General features: G+C 44.3%; 1 protein-coding gene across 4 annotated transcripts in view; it reads right to left on the bottom strand.

Annotated features, from left to right (window-relative positions):
* Positions 1–1,090: 1,090 nt before the first annotated feature.
* LOC124119133 overlaps positions 1,091–19,875 on the bottom strand; it is a 46,415-nt gene continuing 27,630 nt past the window's right edge. The window contains exons 1-4 of one of the 4 annotated variants that reach the window (XM_048398201.1): positions 19,393–19,701; positions 10,253–11,894; positions 9,644–9,667; positions 1,091–7,633 (exon numbers count right to left, since the gene is read on the bottom strand). In XM_048398201.1, coding sequence (XP_048254158.1) covers positions 2,127–7,633; positions 9,644–9,667; positions 10,253–11,780 — 7,059 coding nt within the window. In that variant the 5' untranslated portion in view covers positions 11,781–11,894; positions 19,393–19,701 and the 3' untranslated portion in view covers positions 1,091–2,126. Of the gene's footprint in view, positions 7,634–9,643; positions 9,668–10,252; positions 11,895–18,994; positions 19,077–19,392; positions 19,702–19,875 lie in introns of those variants that run through there. The other 3 variants (XM_048398203.1, XM_048398202.1, XM_048398199.1) reach the window with 3 other exon arrangements.

A 19,875-nucleotide genomic window follows, 5' to 3' on the forward strand; every position in this document is an offset into this window, starting at 1 on the left:
CCTAGTGGTTAAAGCGTTCGCTTGTCGATTCCCGACATGGGTACAATGTGTGAAGCCCATTTCTGGTGTCCCCCGCCGTGATATTGCTGGAATTTTGCTAAAAGCGGCATAAAACCATACTCACTCTCTTTATTGTATGAAAGGCCACATGCCCATATACAACGGAGTTAAATAACACCGCCGTCATATAGCTGTAAGATTACGGCGTTAAACAACAAACCAACCAACCAACCATATTTTATAAGATAAAAAAGTCAAAGTAACAATTCACTTCATAACACAAACGCATGATGTATGTACAAAACCACTTGATGTATTATAGGATCCTTGCAGGACAGTAATGAAGACAATGTTATACCATTAAAATGAGATAAAAACCACTGCGGTAAGAACTCACTCACTCACTCAATTTGGACTTAACCTGTATGTCTGTTACTCCTGTCACAGAGTGCACATTATTCACATGGCTTAGAGGGCGAATCCAAATCATCAGTGGTTCATATAGGAAAAGGGGCGGTCGGGTAGCCTAGTGGTTAAAGCGTTCGCTCGTCACGCCGAAGACCCGGGTTCGATTCCCGACATGGGTACAATGTGTGAAGCCCATTTCTGGTGTCCCCCGCCGTGATTTTGCTGGAATATTGCTAAAAGCGGCGTAAAACCATATTCACTCACTCACTCACTCATAAAGGAAAGGGAGGTCACTCTTATTACAACCTGGAGCTAGCGTGTTTTTGCATTTGCGAAAAATGGCGTCAGCCATGCTGCACGTTGTCGTAGGCCAAACTATTAATTGGCCATCTTATCCTTAAGGTAAACAGTATTCTAGATAAAATGTTTGAATATATTTTATATGTATTTTTCCATCCGTACCATGCAGAACAATATAAACGGTTCTTGCCAACTCGTGAACATTACATTTCCCCAGATGTTTGTTGGTTGTTTAATGCCGCACTATATGATAGATGCCGGCAGTCTGTAAATAATCGAGTCTGGACCAGACAATCCAGTGATTGATATGTTCAGCATCTATCCACGCAATTGGGCTCGATGACATGCATCAACCAAGTCAGCAAGCCTGACCACCCGATCACGTTAGTCGCCTCTTACAACAAGCATAGTCACCATTTTATGGCAAGCATGGGTTGCTGAAGACCTATTCTACCCCGGAATCTTCACGGGTACTAATCATCATGTATACTATGGACATAGCTACTAAGATGACAGTGCAACAATGGAGTACATGTACCTTTGAAATAATTCTGATTTACATTAACTGTAAACAACATACTGTATGTAACATTGCCAGACATGTACACAATGCAGGGTACCTTTCGAAACTGCATGTAGATGACATGTATGAAGTAGAATTTATCCACCGCTAACAATATATTTCAGTTTTGAATCAATATTCGCCCTGACTTTAACGTCAGTGCCATTCCTGTGCTCTGAAAATAGGTTAACTGCCAATACTTGCATCACCTGCTTTCTCCAACATTAATCTACCACACTACGATATAAGTGACATACTGAATAAACACCAAAATTCACTCACAAGTGCTATTTATGCTTTACAATCATATACATTTAGACAGTAGAATTTCTTCATAAATAATCAGTTGTGCTCATTGAGCAGATACACCCTAGTTATCTTAAGATAGAACAACAACTTCCATAAATGAATAAATAAGTAAATAAGTACATGCATACATACATACATACATGTTTGAAACATACAGTTTGAAACATTCTACACCTAGATCGTTGTCATATATTAATAACAAACAATTACTTGCATCAAATTATGTACCTGTAGCTTATGACTAGGATTTATATGTAACGCTAAAATAGTTCATCGGACAGTTACTAGTTTTGGATGGTAATGTTTCCGTCTGCATGTGTCTGTCTGTCTGCCATAATCCTCATCTACAGCACAGACAAGAGCTATGTTGTGACCCTGAATACTGGGGTTCATGTCTTTCCAGGGAAGATTTTAACACTTTGAGTGATTGATGTGATAGTACTTCTTGTCACAGATGGATTTTCATTTATCACTGTGGCGTGCTGGAAATGTCTTGTTTAAATTTGGTAAACAATTTAAGAAATATTTCTTTCAGTTCATTTCCAGCTTAAAGAAAAGCATTCGTACCCTCATTATCTTGTATGGTAGTGTAAATGGCTTTCTGCATGAGAAACCTGGAACACTGGATATCATCTTGTTCTGCTGCATAATGGAGGGCGGTCATTCCTTGTTGATCTTGCATACCAATAGTACCACCATTATCGATAAGCAGTGCCATGATATCCTGTTTGCCAGCCTCTGCAGCATGATTGAGGGCTGTCATGCCCCTCCTGTCTCTGATATTGACTTCACTGCCATGTTGTAAGAGTATGTGGACAGTCGCTCTGCACATTAAGTGAGATCCTGGCCCTGCTGCGTAGTGAAGGGCTGTTTTCCCCTGATCATCTTGTTTGTTTGGGTCAATACCTTTCAGTAAAAGATGCAGAACATTTTCAGCCAACCCTTTCATTGCAGCATAGTGAAGGGCTGTCCTGCCACTTTTGTCCTCTACACTGGGATTGGGCACTTTATCGATGAAAAGTCTCAGAAGGTCCACATGGTCACATGACTGTGCAGCATAATGAAGTGCAACCTTTCCCTGATTATCACGTTCGTTTTGGTCGAAGCCGTTCTCTAAGAGCAAACTAACATTGTTAAATATCCCTTCCTGTGCAGCACAGTGAAGAGCTGTCCTGCCAGTGTTGTCTTTTACAGTCAGGTTAACATCCTTATCTAACAGCAAGTGTATGCTACCACTGGAGTATCTCCTTGCAGCATGATGGAGTGCCACCTGCCCTGCTTCATCTTGAGCATTTGGGTCAACACCTTTCAATAAAAGAGCCTTAACACTGTCAGCTGTTCCGTACATTGCAGCATAGTGAAGGGCTGTTTTCCCCTGCTCATCTTGTTTGTTTGGGTCAACACCTGCCAATAAAAGAGCCATAACACTGTCATCTGTTTGTTCCGTTGCCGCATAGTGAAGGGCTGTCCTGCCACTTTGGTCCTCTACACTTGGGTTGGTCCCTTCATCGATCAACAGTTTCAAAACGCCCTCCCCGAATCCCCCTGGAGCATAATGAAGTGCCACCTTTCCCTGACTATCTCGTTCGTTTTGGTCAAATCCTTTCTCTAAGAGCAACCTAACACTGTCAGTTATTCCTTCCTGTGCAGCATAGTGAAGAGCCGTTCTGCCAGTGTTGTCTTTCACAGCTATGTTATCACCTTTTTCTAACAGCAGTTTTACACCCCCACTGGAATTTCTCCTTGCAGCATAATGGAGAGCCACCTTCCCTGTTTTGTCTTTGATGCTTGGATCAACACCTTTCTCCAAGAGAAGTTGAACTGTCTCTTCAACTCCTGTCTCAGCAGCATAGTGAAGGACTGTTCTACCTGTATCGTCTTTCAACGTGTGATCGATATCTATTTGTAACGCCAGTTTAATTGCGTCCGCACCACATAAACCAGCTGCATAGTGAAGTATTGTCCTCCCTTGTCCATCTGTTACAGTTGGATCAACTCCTTGTTCCATCAGTAGTTGCCATACATCTATTGACCGTGCATAGAACCACAATGTACGGCCCTCACTGTCACGTAAGTTAGGATCTGCCCCTTTATCGAAGAGTAACTTAATGCTCTGGACTGATGAACGTTCTGTAGCAAATGCAAGTGTTGTCATGCCGTGTTGGTCTTGTATATTTGGGTCCACGCCTCTATTTAGGAGCATTCCTACATAATCTTTATTCACACGAATTGCAGCACAGTGGAGGGCTGTCCTCCCTTCATTATCAACCGTTCTTGAGTAATTGCCTTTATTTGTGTTCTCATTTTGTCCTTGTACACCTTGAGAGTCGCCATTTGCAAGCAGTAGTTTCACAATGCTATTATTCTTGCTGGTGTTCAACATAGTAACCGCCTTATGAAGCACAGTCATTCCGTCATTATCTTGAATCATAGGATCTATGCCTTCCTCTAAAAGCAATTCAACACACTTTTCCCTTTGACGTTCTACAGCAATGTGAAGAGCTGTCTGTCCTTTGTTATCTTGAACGTGTATATCGACGTCTTTCTCGAGGAGAAGAAGAATATTGAAGATGCAGTCATTATTTGAAGCATAATGTAATGCTGTTTTGCCCCCAAGATCTCGCATATTGGCATCACACCCTGCATCTAAGAGGCGTGAAGCAATTGGCCACGATTGAAACGTTGCTGCAAAATGGAGGGCGGTTTTCCCATTGGTTTCTTGTAAATTGAGATTTACCTTCTGTTGCAGTAACAACATTACTCTATCAATTTTCTGTGACTTAACAGCATGGTGAAGTGGTGTCATCCCCAAAATATCTTGTGCTTTAATACCAGTTTCCTGTTCAGTTTCCTGTTTTAGAAGCAGCTTCATAATTCCAAGGACCATCTTCTCGTCCCTTGAATTGACTTCTTTTGCAGCATAGTGGAGTGCTGTCATACCCTGGTTATCTTTTATATTTAATGCAATACCTTTTTGAAGCAGTGCCAAAACACAGTCGATATTTGTATGTCTTGTAGCAAAGTGAAGTGCTGTTCGACCTTCAAGATCTTGCTGATGGATATCAAGATGTGCATTCAAAAGATGTGTTACAGTTTCTGAGATGTACTTATAGCTTACACCTGTAGGTGCAGGAGATTGCATCGCCAAATTTCTGTTGGAGTTATCCTTGCAGTTAACACTTAGTCCTTGGTCTATTAGAAACGTAACAAGATCCAGATCGCCTGTCTCTGCTGCTGATATAACAGCTGGAAACAGTGCTGTTCTTCCTTCATTGTCTGTTGTATGAAGAAGAGCACGTTTCACATTAAACAGATATTGAAGTTTTTCTACTCCACCAATGTGTGATGCTGCGGCTGCATGTGCAACTGTTTCCCCATCCGTGTCAACTGCATCAACGCTGGCTCCAATTTCACATAAAAATTGGACCATATCCACGTCAGCACGTCTGCAAGCAGCATGAAGTAACGTCTCCCGGCATCCATCATACGAAGGTTGCAATATCTCAAATGAGATTTGAAAAACTGACCGAGAGTACTTGTGGTATTTTTCCATATCCATATTGACATCAACGCCTCTACTACACAATAACCTCAACAATCCCATGTCCCCAAAAGCAACTGCCTTATGAACAAGCATTTTGCGTTCTTCATCTTTCATATGTTTATTTGACTTCAGTATATTTTTTATAATATCTATGTTTGTGCCTGAGGATGTTTGTATTAGCAACAGTGGTGTCTGTCCATTATTGTCACGCATAGCAACAGATGATCTTTGTTCTATCAGCAGTTTTACACATTCTGTATGATTGTGTGACACCGCCAAGTGTAATGGAGTCTGGCCAATGCTGTCCTTGGACATAACAGGATGACCCAACTTCAGCAACATCTCAACACACTTTGTGTTTCCATGTTTGGCTGAAATGTGAAGCAAGGACCCATTCTTTTCCTTACTTGGATTTATGAATGGATCTCTGTTAAGTTCTAACAGTGATTCCAAACAATCTGCCCCACCATATGCCGCAGCCTGATCAAATGGACCTCCATAATCTGGTTGTATGCACTGTGTAATACGTGAGGTATTCAATGCAACTTTAACAGTCTTGATGAATTCAAGAATCAGTTTCAGAGCTGATGCATCAGAGTGTGCCGATGCTAACCAGCACAGATAACCAGTATCATTGGCATGATAATTGTTCAGTAGAAGCTTCATTATCTTTGTCAAGTTGTCCATGTCGTATGGTTTGAACACAGGATAAGGGTTTGTTGTCTGCAGCTCACACAATAAAGCTTTTAAAGAATCTTCAAATATGATGTTGTTTTTTCTCTCGTGCTTCAGTTTATCTGTTAGCAGTTTCACAACGGTATAGTTCCCATTTAGTACTGCCAATGAAAATGGTGTCCAGTTGAACATATGCACAAGACCCGCGTTAGCCTTGGCCCACTGTGCTTGTATCTTTTCAACGTCATCCCAAATGTTGGTAAACAGTCTTTCAGTGGTGTTTGTGTCGATGCCTCTTGAAACACAAAGGGCGCTGAAGCAGCTCCCATTTGGTTTAACTCCTTGGGCTAAAAGTGTCTCTATGAGTAGGTTACTCCCTACATAGATAGCACAGGGCAAACAATCCTGCAACACATCGGTGGAAAGGCTGCACTTTTCTAATAGGGTGGAGAGCATGAAAGAATGTTTGTTAAGAACGAAAAGCTCCAACAACGTTTTGACTTCTAAAATCCGTATGTGAAGATAATGAGATGCAGGAGCAAATATGATCCCTTCCCTTGACTTTTCAAATTTATGAGAAACTATATCCCCAACATTTTGTTGTGAAAACCATCTATCTACTACGTGATTTACAAATGTTTCATTTCGAAGAGATGGGTGTTTCAAAATGGTGACCACTTCTTCACTGACCATCAACTGAATTATTCGATCGGCAAATGCTTCATAATGGTCCTCATTCAAGAACACTAGGTTTCTTCTATTATCACTCTCCCTTTCTGATGTTCTGACAAATTCTACAAGTATGTTAGCGGGACACAAATGAATGTAAATGTCAGGATACACTTGTGATATGTTTATGAAAACTGCGTCGAATATTGACTGGTGCAGGAAAACATATCCCTTTTCAGTGTGCCAAAGGTATGAACCACAAAGTGAATCAGCCTTCTGTTTGATGTCATACAGACTTCGATTGTTAGGAATCTTTGAGCATAACTTTGTCAAGTCATCTAACATTTTTTTAAACTCTTGTGGACTTTTGTGAGGTTGAAGATTCTTGGTATCAAGATATCCTTTGCCAAACAACACTAACAATAGAACAAGATAGCCAAGCCCATCACTTTCTTGCAAGCAGCGTACTTCCTCCAGCACATATTCGTTTGGTTTTTGGAAGAATCTGACCCTTTGAGCCTGGGCTTCCTTACTTCCTGCGAAATATCGACAACATTGAGGGAATCCAAGTGTTGTCTTTAACTGTACTATTTCATTTATCTCATGTTTAGTAAACTTCACTTTTGTTTCACAAATGCTTTTCAGCAACATCATCTTTTCCCTAGGTCGGAGTGTCAACTCATCTTCATCTAAGGTAAGATAGAACATATGACGAGTTAGTTTGTATTTGTTCAGTCGGGCCTGACATTGGTCACTAATGTCTTGCCGAGATGCAAGCACCAGCATTACATGGTCAGATTCAACAGAGGGATGCATGACATCAAACACTCTAGTCCATTCATCAAAGCGAGACTCAACAAAATTCGTTGATCCAAAAATGTCATCTATCATGACAACATACCTATTCGCTGGTTTTCCAGATTCTTCATTATTTTGTTTCTGAGGGATATCTCTCCACTGTTCTGCCGATGTCAACACTACGGGTTTCCTGTCTGTTAGCCTTGAGATGTCAGCAAGAAGTTTTAACCCTAATCTAGATTTCCCAGAGCCAGGTCGTCCTTTCATAAATATGGCACCACGCTGCTGTAGATGTTTGAAGGCCATCCTCTCGCTATACGTTGATACATACACTGTGTCATGCTGTGCTATCATTGCCTGTGTTGTTTCTGGAAAAGAATATACATCACTCTAATTCATGTACAATGAAAGCACAGCGTATCTGGCGCATATGTTGGGAAATGAAGCCTTCTTAAGACATTCATCCGGACAGTAGTATATTGTTATACAAGACAAGATCAGTTTCATTATTGTGATTTTATCACGTTGAGTTTCTGGCACACTTCGAACAGTTATCCTATCCTACCTCATAAGAAATATTTTGAACAAACATTTTGGTCTTTTCCAATTAACTTATTACAACAATTACAAAATATGGTAATAACATCACGGGGCAAAAGACACTTATCACCTTGTTCAATACCTCTATAAAAAGAAACAAAAGGTGTTCTCTAAATGATGATTATTGTAATGAAAGGAACCTATTATCGATGTCTTTACAACATTGCAATGACATCGGTAATGCACATGTCATAAGGCCGAGCGGAGGACACATGGGGTCAAAATAAAAAATTCTGTATCTTTAGCCAGTCAGGTTCCCACGTGTAATGATAAGCTTTGTTGTCCGCTGACCATAAGGGTGTTCATCTTGGATGCAGTTAGGTGCAAGTGGCTCTCTCCTACGTCAATAAACATGGACTCGGCCACCATTTCGGAACAAGTAAAATTGACTGTCGTCTGTGAATAGTACCCTTTCCCAATCACGCCGCTGCATCGACTTACAGTCCTTGCCTGTTCGTCTGTCGATGGGGTGTCCAAATGCCGTCACCGTCAAGTATCGGTTCCGCAGGTGGATTGTCCAGATGTAGCGATCTTCAACTGGCGTTGTGACCCTTGGTCGAGGCTCACACAAGAGGAACGTGACAGAGCTATTGGTATGGCAGATATGAGGGCCTCTTAACAGCAGATTGCAGCAACCTTTAGCTGCAGTCAAACCAGTATCAACAAGTTGTTGAGCCGTTATCAGCAAACAGGCCAGACACAAGACCGCTCAAGATCGGGAAGATGTTGTCTGATAACGTTGTAGTTTAACTCAGATAAATCTTAAGTGACAAGTGATAAGCTTCTTTTGCCCAGTGGTTTAGTTTTCCAGGATAGTGTCTTTGTGAGGGGTAACTCAAGTCAGTTTCAAATTCCGGTAGTAGATGTATATAGACGGTTTAACAATAACTGTTGTGTCCTGATAAGGAGGGGAGTGGTTGAATGATTCCTGGAGATGTAGTCAGAAACATTCTCAAACTATCCTTAAAAATACTCTTAACCCTCTAAGACTATTGCTTAATGCTACACCCAGAAGTGTAGTTATCCTTATTTGATTGTGAATCATGCTCATGATAGAGTCGGAATCGTACAATCGAATCTGTTTTTGACAGAGATTTATTTTGAATGTAGAACGTTTCTTGTTGCTTTTATTGTAACAGCTGTGAGATGACTGTTAGTTTGGACATTGCTTGTAACCAGGGGGAACCTGTGCTATATTTAAAACTTCGAGTGCTGTTCAGGCTGAGATTAGGATTTGGTATCATCATTTGTTTCTTCATTCACATGTAACTTTTAATTCTCAGGATGTTTATAACAACGGCCCCTGGACATGGTACATTGATCATTCTATGATATTACAATATTAAGGTTGTGTTCATTGATTTTGGCTTTGACATTAGCAATATCCCAATTGCGTGGATCGATGCTCATGATACCAATCACTGGATTGTCTGGTCCAGACTCGATTATTGACAAACTGCCGTCATATAGCTGGAATATTGCTGAGTGTGGCGTTAAACAACAAACAAAACAAAAACAAAAACACTTTACATTTCTGAGAAAATACTTTCAACATCCACTGCTCAAATTAGCATAGAGATTCAATCTTATGACCGTTGGTTCGAATCCGAGATTCGCCACCGACATTAGTCTTGGCTTGTCAGCACTATAATCAGGTTCAACTGGTAAATGTCTAGGATCTGCATTACTTTGGCTACCTTGACACACGGTGAAAAAAAAATACTGTCACGGAAAGTGGCGTTAGACTCAACTCACTCACACACTTTGAAACTACTCACCACAGATGTTCTTAAAACGTTGATCTGGAAGCAAATGAAAAAAATAAATATTACAGACAAATGAGATGTTTTCAGATGTGAAACGTATTTGTGAATTAAGCATTCAATATGTAAATATGTAAAATTCTACAGACAAATCATGACTAGATGTATTGTTACGTATTTGTAATAAAGCATTTAACGAAACAAATATTGATGTTATGTCAATGCTGAAATACTGGTACTTGTTAAATTGAACTAGACTTCAATCAGTTTGTACTGGTAGTCCCGGCAAGTTATTTCAAACACATAAATCTTGCAATAAGTATCGCACATTAAACAGAGGTAGTCTCTCGATTTCACATATGACATTAATCAAAACCTCCAGATAAGGAATTGACATTTAAGTCAAATAAGGTTATGCTTAAGAGCATATACCCCTATTTCAAAGCACGTCTTTCAAGTTGTGTTTTTTTGTGGTTTGATCAAACGTTAATACGGGTTAATACAAATAATTGCCAAAAATATAATCTTTGCCCTTTTAGCACATGTATGTCAGATAACAAAATAAATATGACTACAGAAATACTACAATAACTAATATCGACTGCAGAAGCATTATCTTCCCACCTATTGCTTCCTGATTTTCTGATGGCACAGACTGACGCCTCGGTTTATTCTCTGGTGTTGTTTGGCTAGGTGATGGAGCGTTTGTGAATAAAGGGCCTCCAGTCGTCAGTGAAGCTCCCTCCTTTGTATTAGTGATATGTGATGTCTGAAAGCCTGGAACATCTTTCCTTGAAGCATGGAGAGATGGTACCTGCGAGTTTGCTAACGTGTTTGATATTTGAAGATTGGTATTGGTGAGCCATCTTTCTCTAGGCTGTTGATTTGGTTGTATGACCTTTAAACCAGAAGACCCAGAGTCAATAACTGTCAAACTATTTTCTCCAATTTCAATGACTGCTTGGCGGGGAGAGGCTTGATCGTCAGAAGACAGATTTGCACTACGGACAGTGTGATCTCTTCTCTCGATCTCGGCTAGGTTAACCACTCCTCTGTTCAAGTTATCAGTTCCACCAGTCAGGCTGTCTGTTGACCTGCCCATGGTATCACTTTCACCAGTCAGGTTGTCTGTTGTTCTGTCTATGGTATCACTTTCACCAGTCAGGGTATCTGTTGTTCTGTCCATGGTATCACTTTCACCAGTCAGGCTGTCTGTTGTTCTGTCTATGGTATCACTTTCAACAGTCAGGCTGTCTGTTGTTCTGTCCATGGTATCACTTTCACCAGTCAGGTTGTCTGTTGTTCTGTCCATGGTATCACTTTCACCAGTCAGGTTGGCTGTTGTTCTGTCCATGGCATCACTTTCACCAGTCAGGTTATCTGATGTTCTGTCCATGGTATCACTTTCACCAGTCAGGTTGTCTGATGTTCTGTCCATGGTATCACTTTCACCAGTCAGGTTGTCTGTTGTTCTGTCAATGGTATCATTTTCACCAGTCAGGTTATCTGTTGTTCTGTCCATGGTATCACTTTTACCAGTCAGGTTGTCTGTTGTTCTGTCCATGGTATCACTTTCAACAGTCAGGGTATCTGTTGTTCTGTCCATGGTATCACTTTCACCAGTCAGGTTGTCTGTTGTTCTGTCCATGGTATCACTTTCAACAGTCAGGGTATCTGTTGTTCTGTCCAATTTATCACATTCACCAGTCAGGCTGTCTGTTGTTCTGTCCATGGTATCACTTTCAACAGTCAGGGTATCTGTTGTTCTGTCCATGGTATCACTTTCACCAGTCAGGTTATCTGCTGTTCTGTCCACGTTATCACTTTCATCAGGCCTACGGTGCTGGTCATTAGAGATACAGTTGTCTGTGACATTGACATGTGGTATAAAAGGTGGCAAGGCATCTGTAAGGACACTGTGAGCTCCATAGAGGACAGCTGGTAGCACAAGTTGTATAACTCGTCTCAATGTTGAGGGCTGTGTTCCCTGCAGTTGAGCACCTGTTTCTCCAGTACCAGGACATGGAGGCCGGATCACTCCTTGATGCGGGTGCTCATCCGCAGGATCATCCTCATTATATCTCTCTTCAGTCGTGGATTGTGTCAGGGGTTCAGGTCTCTCTTCCTTATTTGTGTCACCTGAAGAGTCCATTGTTCTACGTTGTCTTCTGTCAGTGGCTAGTTTTACTCTCTTTGACACACACTCCCAATTGTTCAGCCAGCCATAGTTTATCACTGCACCCTGACTTTACAGTTGTCGTCAGTTCTGAAGTAAATAAAACGGACATCATCATCATCACCATCATCCCCATTATCACCATCCTCATCATCATAATTTCTTTAGGCATTATTATGCAATTGTATTAAGATATAAAAATATATGTACAGCTATATATTTCACAGGCTGCTGTTTGATGCATTCATTTGATTACCTCATCTTATCAGAAAATGTTTTGAAAAGCACTGCTTTCTCCGAGGATCAAAACAGTATTGGTATTACATTACCAATTCAAGTGATATTCCCTCCATCCACAAATTAATCTATTGTTGTTGTTTTCACCCTACTGAAGATATGTACATATAAAAATATATTCCTATGTTTAATATTTCCATTGATATATGTGTACTTCAATTATTGATATATTCATAATGTACAATTCGTAGGGGGCACGGGTGACCCAGTCGTCTAAGGCACCGCTATTCGCTTTGCAGAGTTGGTCCCTTGGCCACGCCAGAAACCTATGATTGTCGGTTCGAATCCCGGTTCGCCCCGATTATGTTTCTAGGTTTGTCAGCACCATACCCGTGTTCGTGGGTTTCACCGAAGTGGTAAACGGCTGAGATCTGCATCACTTCGGGCTGTCCTCCCACGTAAAGCTGGCACGCCGCGATATAACTGGTATAATGTTAAAAGCGGCGTTATATCCAACTCACTCACTCACTCATGCCCCAACGATTGGTCAACCTCCAAATGTCACCCGTAAGTAAGGGTCAATTGCAATGACGCGTAGGTTGACGATTATAAGATAGGCCTGAAGTGTATACTCACATCATTTCAGAACCCGCAACCAGAAGTTATTTGCATTAATCGATTTATGATGTTGGTTTCAGTATATAGATTATATTTATCGAGATATATATTCGATGTTCAGTAACTACTGTATATATTATGAAACTTTAAATGGATACTGGGGTGGTTCGGGTAGCCTAGTGGGTAAGGCGTTCGCTCGTCACGCCGAAGACCCGGGTTCAATTCCCGACATGGGTACAATGTGTGAAGCCCATTTCTGGTGTCCCCCGCCGTGATATTGCTGTGCCCTCTTCTGTGGGTGACATGCTGGACTCCCATCCCCAAGTATAGTCGGAAGACACGATTGTCTGTACAGTGCCCTCACCCGTCTCTTTCCACTCTGGGGCCTCCAGATCCATGAGAATTCACACCTCTTCACCGGTGCTGGAAAGTTCCTGGTCCCAATTTTCCGAGGACTCCGGTTTTGAGGCTGTTTCCAAGGGTTTTGGAATGGCTCTGGATGTCACGGGCTGTAGGAAAGTCCGGAACACGTCAACCTGGGATGGGGTGAGTGCATTCATGAGCAATGCCAGCACCCTCCAGTACATTAGACAAGCTGGTGAATTTATGGGGTGTAGGCTGAGGCGAGGAGGTTGTGACCACCCCTCCCTCCTAATTTGGTGTGTAGACAACAGAGCCTGTTTGAGGGTTTCAAAGCTAATCTCCTGATCTGGTCCCCAGTTGAAGGGCTTCTTCCCAGTGATTGAATACAGAGGGGCCGCTACCTTGGCATAACCCTTGATAAAGTTTCTGTGGTAGTTCGCAAATCCCAGGAAGCTCTCTGTTTCCTTTGTCGTCTTAGGGGCTGTCCATTCCACGACTACTCCCAGACTAGCGTTGTTCACCTCCACTCCATCACGACTGACGGTTCTCCCTAGAAACTGCTGGAAGAGTTCGCACTTCTTTGGCTTCAGTTTTAGGTCGTATTCTCGGAATCGTCTCGAAACAGTCCGTAGATTCTCAAAGTGCTGAGGGATGGTGATGCCATTTACCACTGCGTCATCTAAGAATGCTAGGACTATGTCCCAACTCAACCCTCCAAGTATAAGTGACATCACCCGGGTGTAGGTGGCTGGAGCGTTGCACAATCCGAAACCCATCCTTATGTGCTCGTAGAGGCCGTATTTCGTGACAAATGCGGTTTTCCTCCTGTCTTCCTCTTTAATCCTGACTTGCCAGTAGGCAGAGTTGGCAAGTAATTTCGAAAACCAAGTGCTGTTTGCTAATGTGTCGAGGCACTCGTCGATCAAGGGCAGAGGGAAGACGTCTTTCGAGTCCTGGCATTAAGCGAGCGAACATCTATGCACCAGCGCACACCTCCACATTTCTTGCGGATTAACACTGGCGCCGAGGCCCACTCCGAGCTTGAAGGCTGGATGACGCCTCCCTTCAGCATCTTCTTGAGATGTTCCTCCTCTTCTTCTGCAAAACCGAGAGGTGTGCGTCTCAACCGCTTGGCATCCCCGGTGTCTATGGAATGTTCTATGGCTGAGAAGTCACCCAGGTCAAGCTCATCCCGGGCAACACGTCATGGAATTCAATCAGAAGTTCTGCCAACTGGCGCCTATCGTCATCCTCCAAATGAACCTTGGAACGTTCAAATAAGTCTGTCAAATGAGGTGGGACCACTGGCATCCCCATCTCTTCCACTGGATCCGCTATCCCTGTGACTCTGCACTGATACGGACTCTAATCCATTCTACGCCTTGTCATTGTTGTCTCATATTCCAGCACAATAACCTCAGCTTCAGACGCTACACCCACTTGACCCTTGAAGAACTTAATGTGTCTATCAGAGGTGTTGATGAGGCACACAACTGACTCTGCTCCCCCCTGGTGTATGGTCCGAGGCATCAGGTCGTGTACCAGGACTCCCATGACAGGCTCCACCATGTATTGTTCTATTTTTTTATCCAATCGTCCCGTCATCCGTGTGACAGTCTGGGGCTTCAGTACAACAGCGGAGGTAAGAAAGACACGGCACACCTTGCCCTCTCGCGGTGTGATGATCATTGGGACATTTCTTCCCCCCCCCCCCCCCCCCCCCCCCCCGATGGTGATGTTTTGATACTCGAAACTGATATTAGTGCAGTTGTTCATCAGGAAGTCTGTTCCCAAGATTAGCGAGTCTCCGATTGGGGCTACCAAGACTTCTTGCCTATACGTCCTGCCCTGAATTCGCAGCCTGGCCGGCTCTGTTACCCATCCTCTCATCCTCAGGTCTCTCCCTGCATTGTTTACCATGACCTCCTGCACTAGGACTGGTTTCTCTGATAGCCCATCATAGAAAGTATCCGCAATAAGGGTTACATCAGCCGCACTGTCCACTATTCCCACTGTGTTCACACCTTGAAAATCCACCTTGATCGTGAAGGAGGCGCCTTGGTTAAGGGCATGGATTGTAATCATTGGAAGCCCTGTCTCTATGTCAATCTCTCTGCCTTTGCTAAGTCTGGGTGATTCTCCTGGCTTCAATTGTACCGGCTCACTGTTTTGAGTCTTGGCTGGTTCTTGCCGGCTTGTGCTCTTTGTCCGGTGATTTGTGCATCAGAGGCACCGGCTTGTTTGCTGTTGGCGGCGGCCAGGCAAGTGGTCTGTCTCTGTCAAATGTCCTATGAGGCAGTGTGGAGACTCTGTTGGTTCCCCTCGGTGTGTCATGAACCAGTGACACCGTCTCTATTGCTATGTCTGGTGGCCATGGAGGTGGTCTGTCCCTGTCGAAGCATTGTAGATAAGCTGCTGGTTCTCACCGGCTTAAGTTCCCCATCCGGTATGTCATGAACCAGCAGCGCCGGCTCTATTGTTGTGTCTGGTGGCCATGGAGGTGGTCCCTTGGTGTCTGGTCGACCTGCGTGAGATGTGGGGGAGGGATTCTGCCCTGTCTGCCCTCCCCCTACATGATTAAAATCACGCCCCCAGACGGCTCTACAAAGGACACCTTTCTCTCCTCGCTGGGGCTCTTGTGGGGACAATCTGCCTTGAAATATCCCCTCAACTCCACAGATAAAGCATCCCTTAGTGGGTTGGCTAGGGCTCGGAGACCTTTGACGTCCTCTACTGTTCACATTCTCCGCCAGCTTCGTGACCATGGTCTTGATTTCCTCCATAGAAGTCCTGAACTCTTTTATAGAGGTCCTGGTTTCATTCATAAAGGTCCTGGTTTCCTCTGCAGACAGGGTGAGGCTACTGACTTTCTGTTCCACAGCTTCCAGTCTCCCTGTTATCTCTGTGCCAGAATCACCAGAACTACCCGATGACTTGGGACTCGAGGCTTGAACCACCTTCACCCGTGTTTCTGGTGGTAGTGATGTGTCTGTAGCGACCTGTCGTATCTCCCGACGGGCCCTTCCATACACTGCCTGTGTATTATGCTGGTATTGGCGCAAGCTTGCAATGGCGACCTCCAGGGTCCCTGGTTTCATGTTAGAGATGAATTGTCCAGCCTCCTTGTTTTCGCATCCTTGGCAGAGACGCATTATCACCTGATGATCGATGAACTGGTCTGGACAATCCCTGAAAGCTACCACAGCCGTGGCCAATAATCACTGTGCCCAGTCTTCTAATGTCTCTCCCCCCTCTTGCCTCATGGTAGGGAATCGTATCTGTGCCGTCTCCGAAAGTTCACTGCGTTCAAACCGTTTTTGTAGTTTAAACACCATATCCTCAAAGGACAAGTCCGGGTCCCGGTCCAGGCACATAGTTATATAGTCACTTGCCACGTCTCGCATCACTAACGTGAGTTGATCTTTTTTCTCCTGTTCCCAACAACCCTCTCTGCGGGCCAATGTTTGGAATTTGAGGTAAAAACCTGACCAACCAGATCTTCCGTCATATGTCAGGTTAGGGGTACTATGGCGTTGGGGCTGGTCTCTGCGAACCGGACCTCTATTCACGCCCCTATCCCGTCTAACTCCATCACCCTTGCGGCTAGGCTCTCGTGGGTCCTCTCGCTCATCCACGTCACTTTCCTCTGCTTGATACCTATCCACGGGGGCCCGGTCCTGGTCGCCCCGACCATCCGAATCTCTTCTATCGGGGCCTCTTCTGTTAAGTCCTCTGTCCCGCGTGGTCTTGTCACTATCAGTTGGTTCCTACTTGACCACCTTGGGATCCGGTGCTCCTTGATGGTCAATTGCTGATTGGTAGCTGTTCCCTTGCTTGGGCAAAGGGTAATCCCAAGTGGATGGATTCACACCATGTGCATCCAAGCTCGCCGGGAGTTAGAGGGTGAGCTGTGGCCCCAATTGGCTCCCTTGTTTGGGGTCCCTTTGTGCTGGAACAGGCTTGAGTTCCCATACTCGCCAGAACTGTCCGATTGAAACTGGGGAGTACCTCCCTGTGGCGATCCTCGAGCATGTTTCCGGTTCTGCTCCATGGTCAGATAATCCACACTCTGCAACAACTGCTTGTGTTGTGTGTCCTTGACTCGCGCCCCCTGTCCACCCCCTACAGTGCTGTAAGTCGAGAGCGCAGGTGGCAGCAATCTGTAGTCCTGTTCATTCGGCACTGGTGGGATCGGCGTTACAAACTCATTTTAGTGGCGGTGCTTTCCCGGTAGAAACCACCTCCCAACTATACTCGCTCCCGTCTGCTCTTGAAGAAGGGTGGTACTGTCTTTGTGGGCTGTCGTCCAACCTTGGTTCAGGGTGAACCCGTGGTCCCCTTTGGATACTGGAAACTATTTCCCGCGACGGACTCATAAGTGCCGGCCTGTCTTGCTGCAGGCCCGAGTTACTCTTGCCCGGGCCTTGTAGTGTGGGAGCCAAATTAGCCAAAGCCTTGACTATTAGCCAAAGCCTTGACTATCTGCGAGCCAGTTTCAGCCTGGAGCTTAGCTATCTCGTCCATCTGTTCCCGACTCATCCGCAAGCTAGTTTCAGCCTGGGCTGCCAGCATCTCTGATAGTCTCCTTTCCTGAGCCTCTGCCACGTTTCTCTGATGGTCCAACAGTCTCACCATAACTTCCCACCCCCTCGGATGTGTCTGGGTCTGTGCCATTCCCCCTTCGGCCTGGTCATCTCCACCCTCCTGCATCCAGTCGTATGGATTTGTCTCCGGCTGTTGCACATGCTGATCCTCCATCCTCTCGGTATGGTTCCTTCGCCTGTTGCCATGGTCCGGGTTTATGGCAAAGTCTAACTGGCTCACCACCTCATCACTGTCATCAAATCCCTCTAAAATGCGGACATCATCCAGGATGAGATTGCCCACCACACTTCTCCGGTCTATGATCCTCTGCGCCAGTCCTATATCAATCCCTTGGATTTCACATAGTTGAAACCAAGTGGCATAATTGACTCTCACCCCCTTTTCCTCCATCTTCCAACAGTGTGTAGAATACTTTGGAAAATCACACCGAGCAATGAACAATAATACAATATATCCAGACAACTATATGCCCTGAATCCTAATGAAAATAACAATGCTATTCCTACTTCCCCTTACACTAAACACCTACGCTATTTGTTATGACATACCAACTCACGAACTTATACGTCCGTGACGACAATGGGTGACACTCTCGAGGCAATGTCAACAAACATCCGTTGTCACCAATTGTCACACACAACTACGCATGTGAAAGGGTCAAAATTGATATAAGAACATGAATTTCTGATACGCTACTGTTCCCTAATTATTAATTATTGTGCATAGCCACGAAAACGGACGTACTTGATCAACGCACGCTGATTTCCACGTGCGGTGAACTATAAATTTACCAGCCGATACGGAACCGGCTGTGAAAAGAAATTACTACTACAAAGTCGCACGGTACTAACCGGGCGAAAAATGTTTCCACTCGTCGCAAAATGCTAAAGTTTCATTCAACTTTAGCCAAATATCCCTCTTGTCCCTGTAGCCAAGAGACCCGTGAAGATTCCGGGGTAGAATAGGTCTTCAGCAACCCATGCTTGCCGTAAAAGGCGACTATGCTTGTCGTAAAAGGCGACTAACGGGATCGGGTGGTCAGGCTCGCTGACTTGGTTGATGCATGTCCTTGATCCTAATTGCGTGGATCGATGCTCATGTTGTCAATCACTGGATTGTCTGGTCCAGACTCGATTATTTACAGACCGCCGTCATATAGCTGGAATATTGCTGAGTGCGGCGTTAAACAACAAACCAACCAACCAACTGTAGCCAAGAAAAGCAAGATGGCGTCGGCGTGGCGGCAATGTCGAGCAGTTGACGAATTCGGAAAAAAATATTTTCCCGAGAAAATTCGATGTGTTTACAGCGCCACTGTTGTGAAAACGATATCTCGGTTTCACAAACCTTGTTTTCTACTCACGTACAAGGGCTGTCAGTTCGTCAAGTCAGTATATAAGTCAATACTGCATTGAGCTGGGTACTCGACCTGGTTTACTCACAACGATGGCTGACAACTCACTGAATCTGGGGTCTCCCGCGGTCAGCCACGGGACGACCAACTCGAACCTTTCCGAAGACCTCCGGAAACCTACGATCACTACAATACCCTTGATTTAATTATTTTTTTCCTGCTGAACTTCGCCATTCTGTAACACGGCACCCAACAAACATAATTAGTACTGCCACACTGTTACACTGTCCTTATCAAGTTACACCGGGACTGCGTTTATATCAGACTACACACTGTCCTATTTAATCCCAAATGCAAGCCGACATGGAATAGTGATCATGTGATGATTACAAATAAGTTTAATCCACTTACAGTCAAGTCTCGTTAATCCGACAATCGGGTTTATCCGCCACGACTGTTGGGAACCGAGCCGATCAGTCCCATCTTGACCCGTTATTCCGACAGTCTCGTACTCCGACTCCGACACACCTAATTTGCAACGAATTACCGAAGTCACTCATTAATCAGTCTCGTTAATCCGACACAGTGGTCAGCCTACTCCGTGGCCATCTGCCCGCGAGTACACAGCCCCTGTTTGATGTGAGAGGAATCGCCCAGCAGCTGTCTATTGTGTGTGGTGAGCCCCGAGTCAATACGACCAGGAAGTAATATCTGTCGAAGTAGAAAGGGGTGTATCTCACGCGGTGGTCGCAGCCTGTTGTTATCAGTAGCCACACTCTACAACCGGCATGCAGCTGGGACAAAACTGAGCTAAATATATAGCTGTTGGTCTGCACCAGCACTGCTGAGAACGGTCCGATCTCGTTCAAAAAGCCGTTGAGTGCATATGCGACA

Source organism: Haliotis rufescens, unplaced genomic scaffold (genome assembly GCF_023055435.1).
Source record: "Haliotis rufescens isolate VD_foot unplaced genomic scaffold, xgHalRufe1.0.p SCAF_18, whole genome shotgun sequence".
NCBI lineage: Eukaryota > Metazoa > Mollusca > Gastropoda > Lepetellida > Haliotidae > Haliotis > Haliotis rufescens.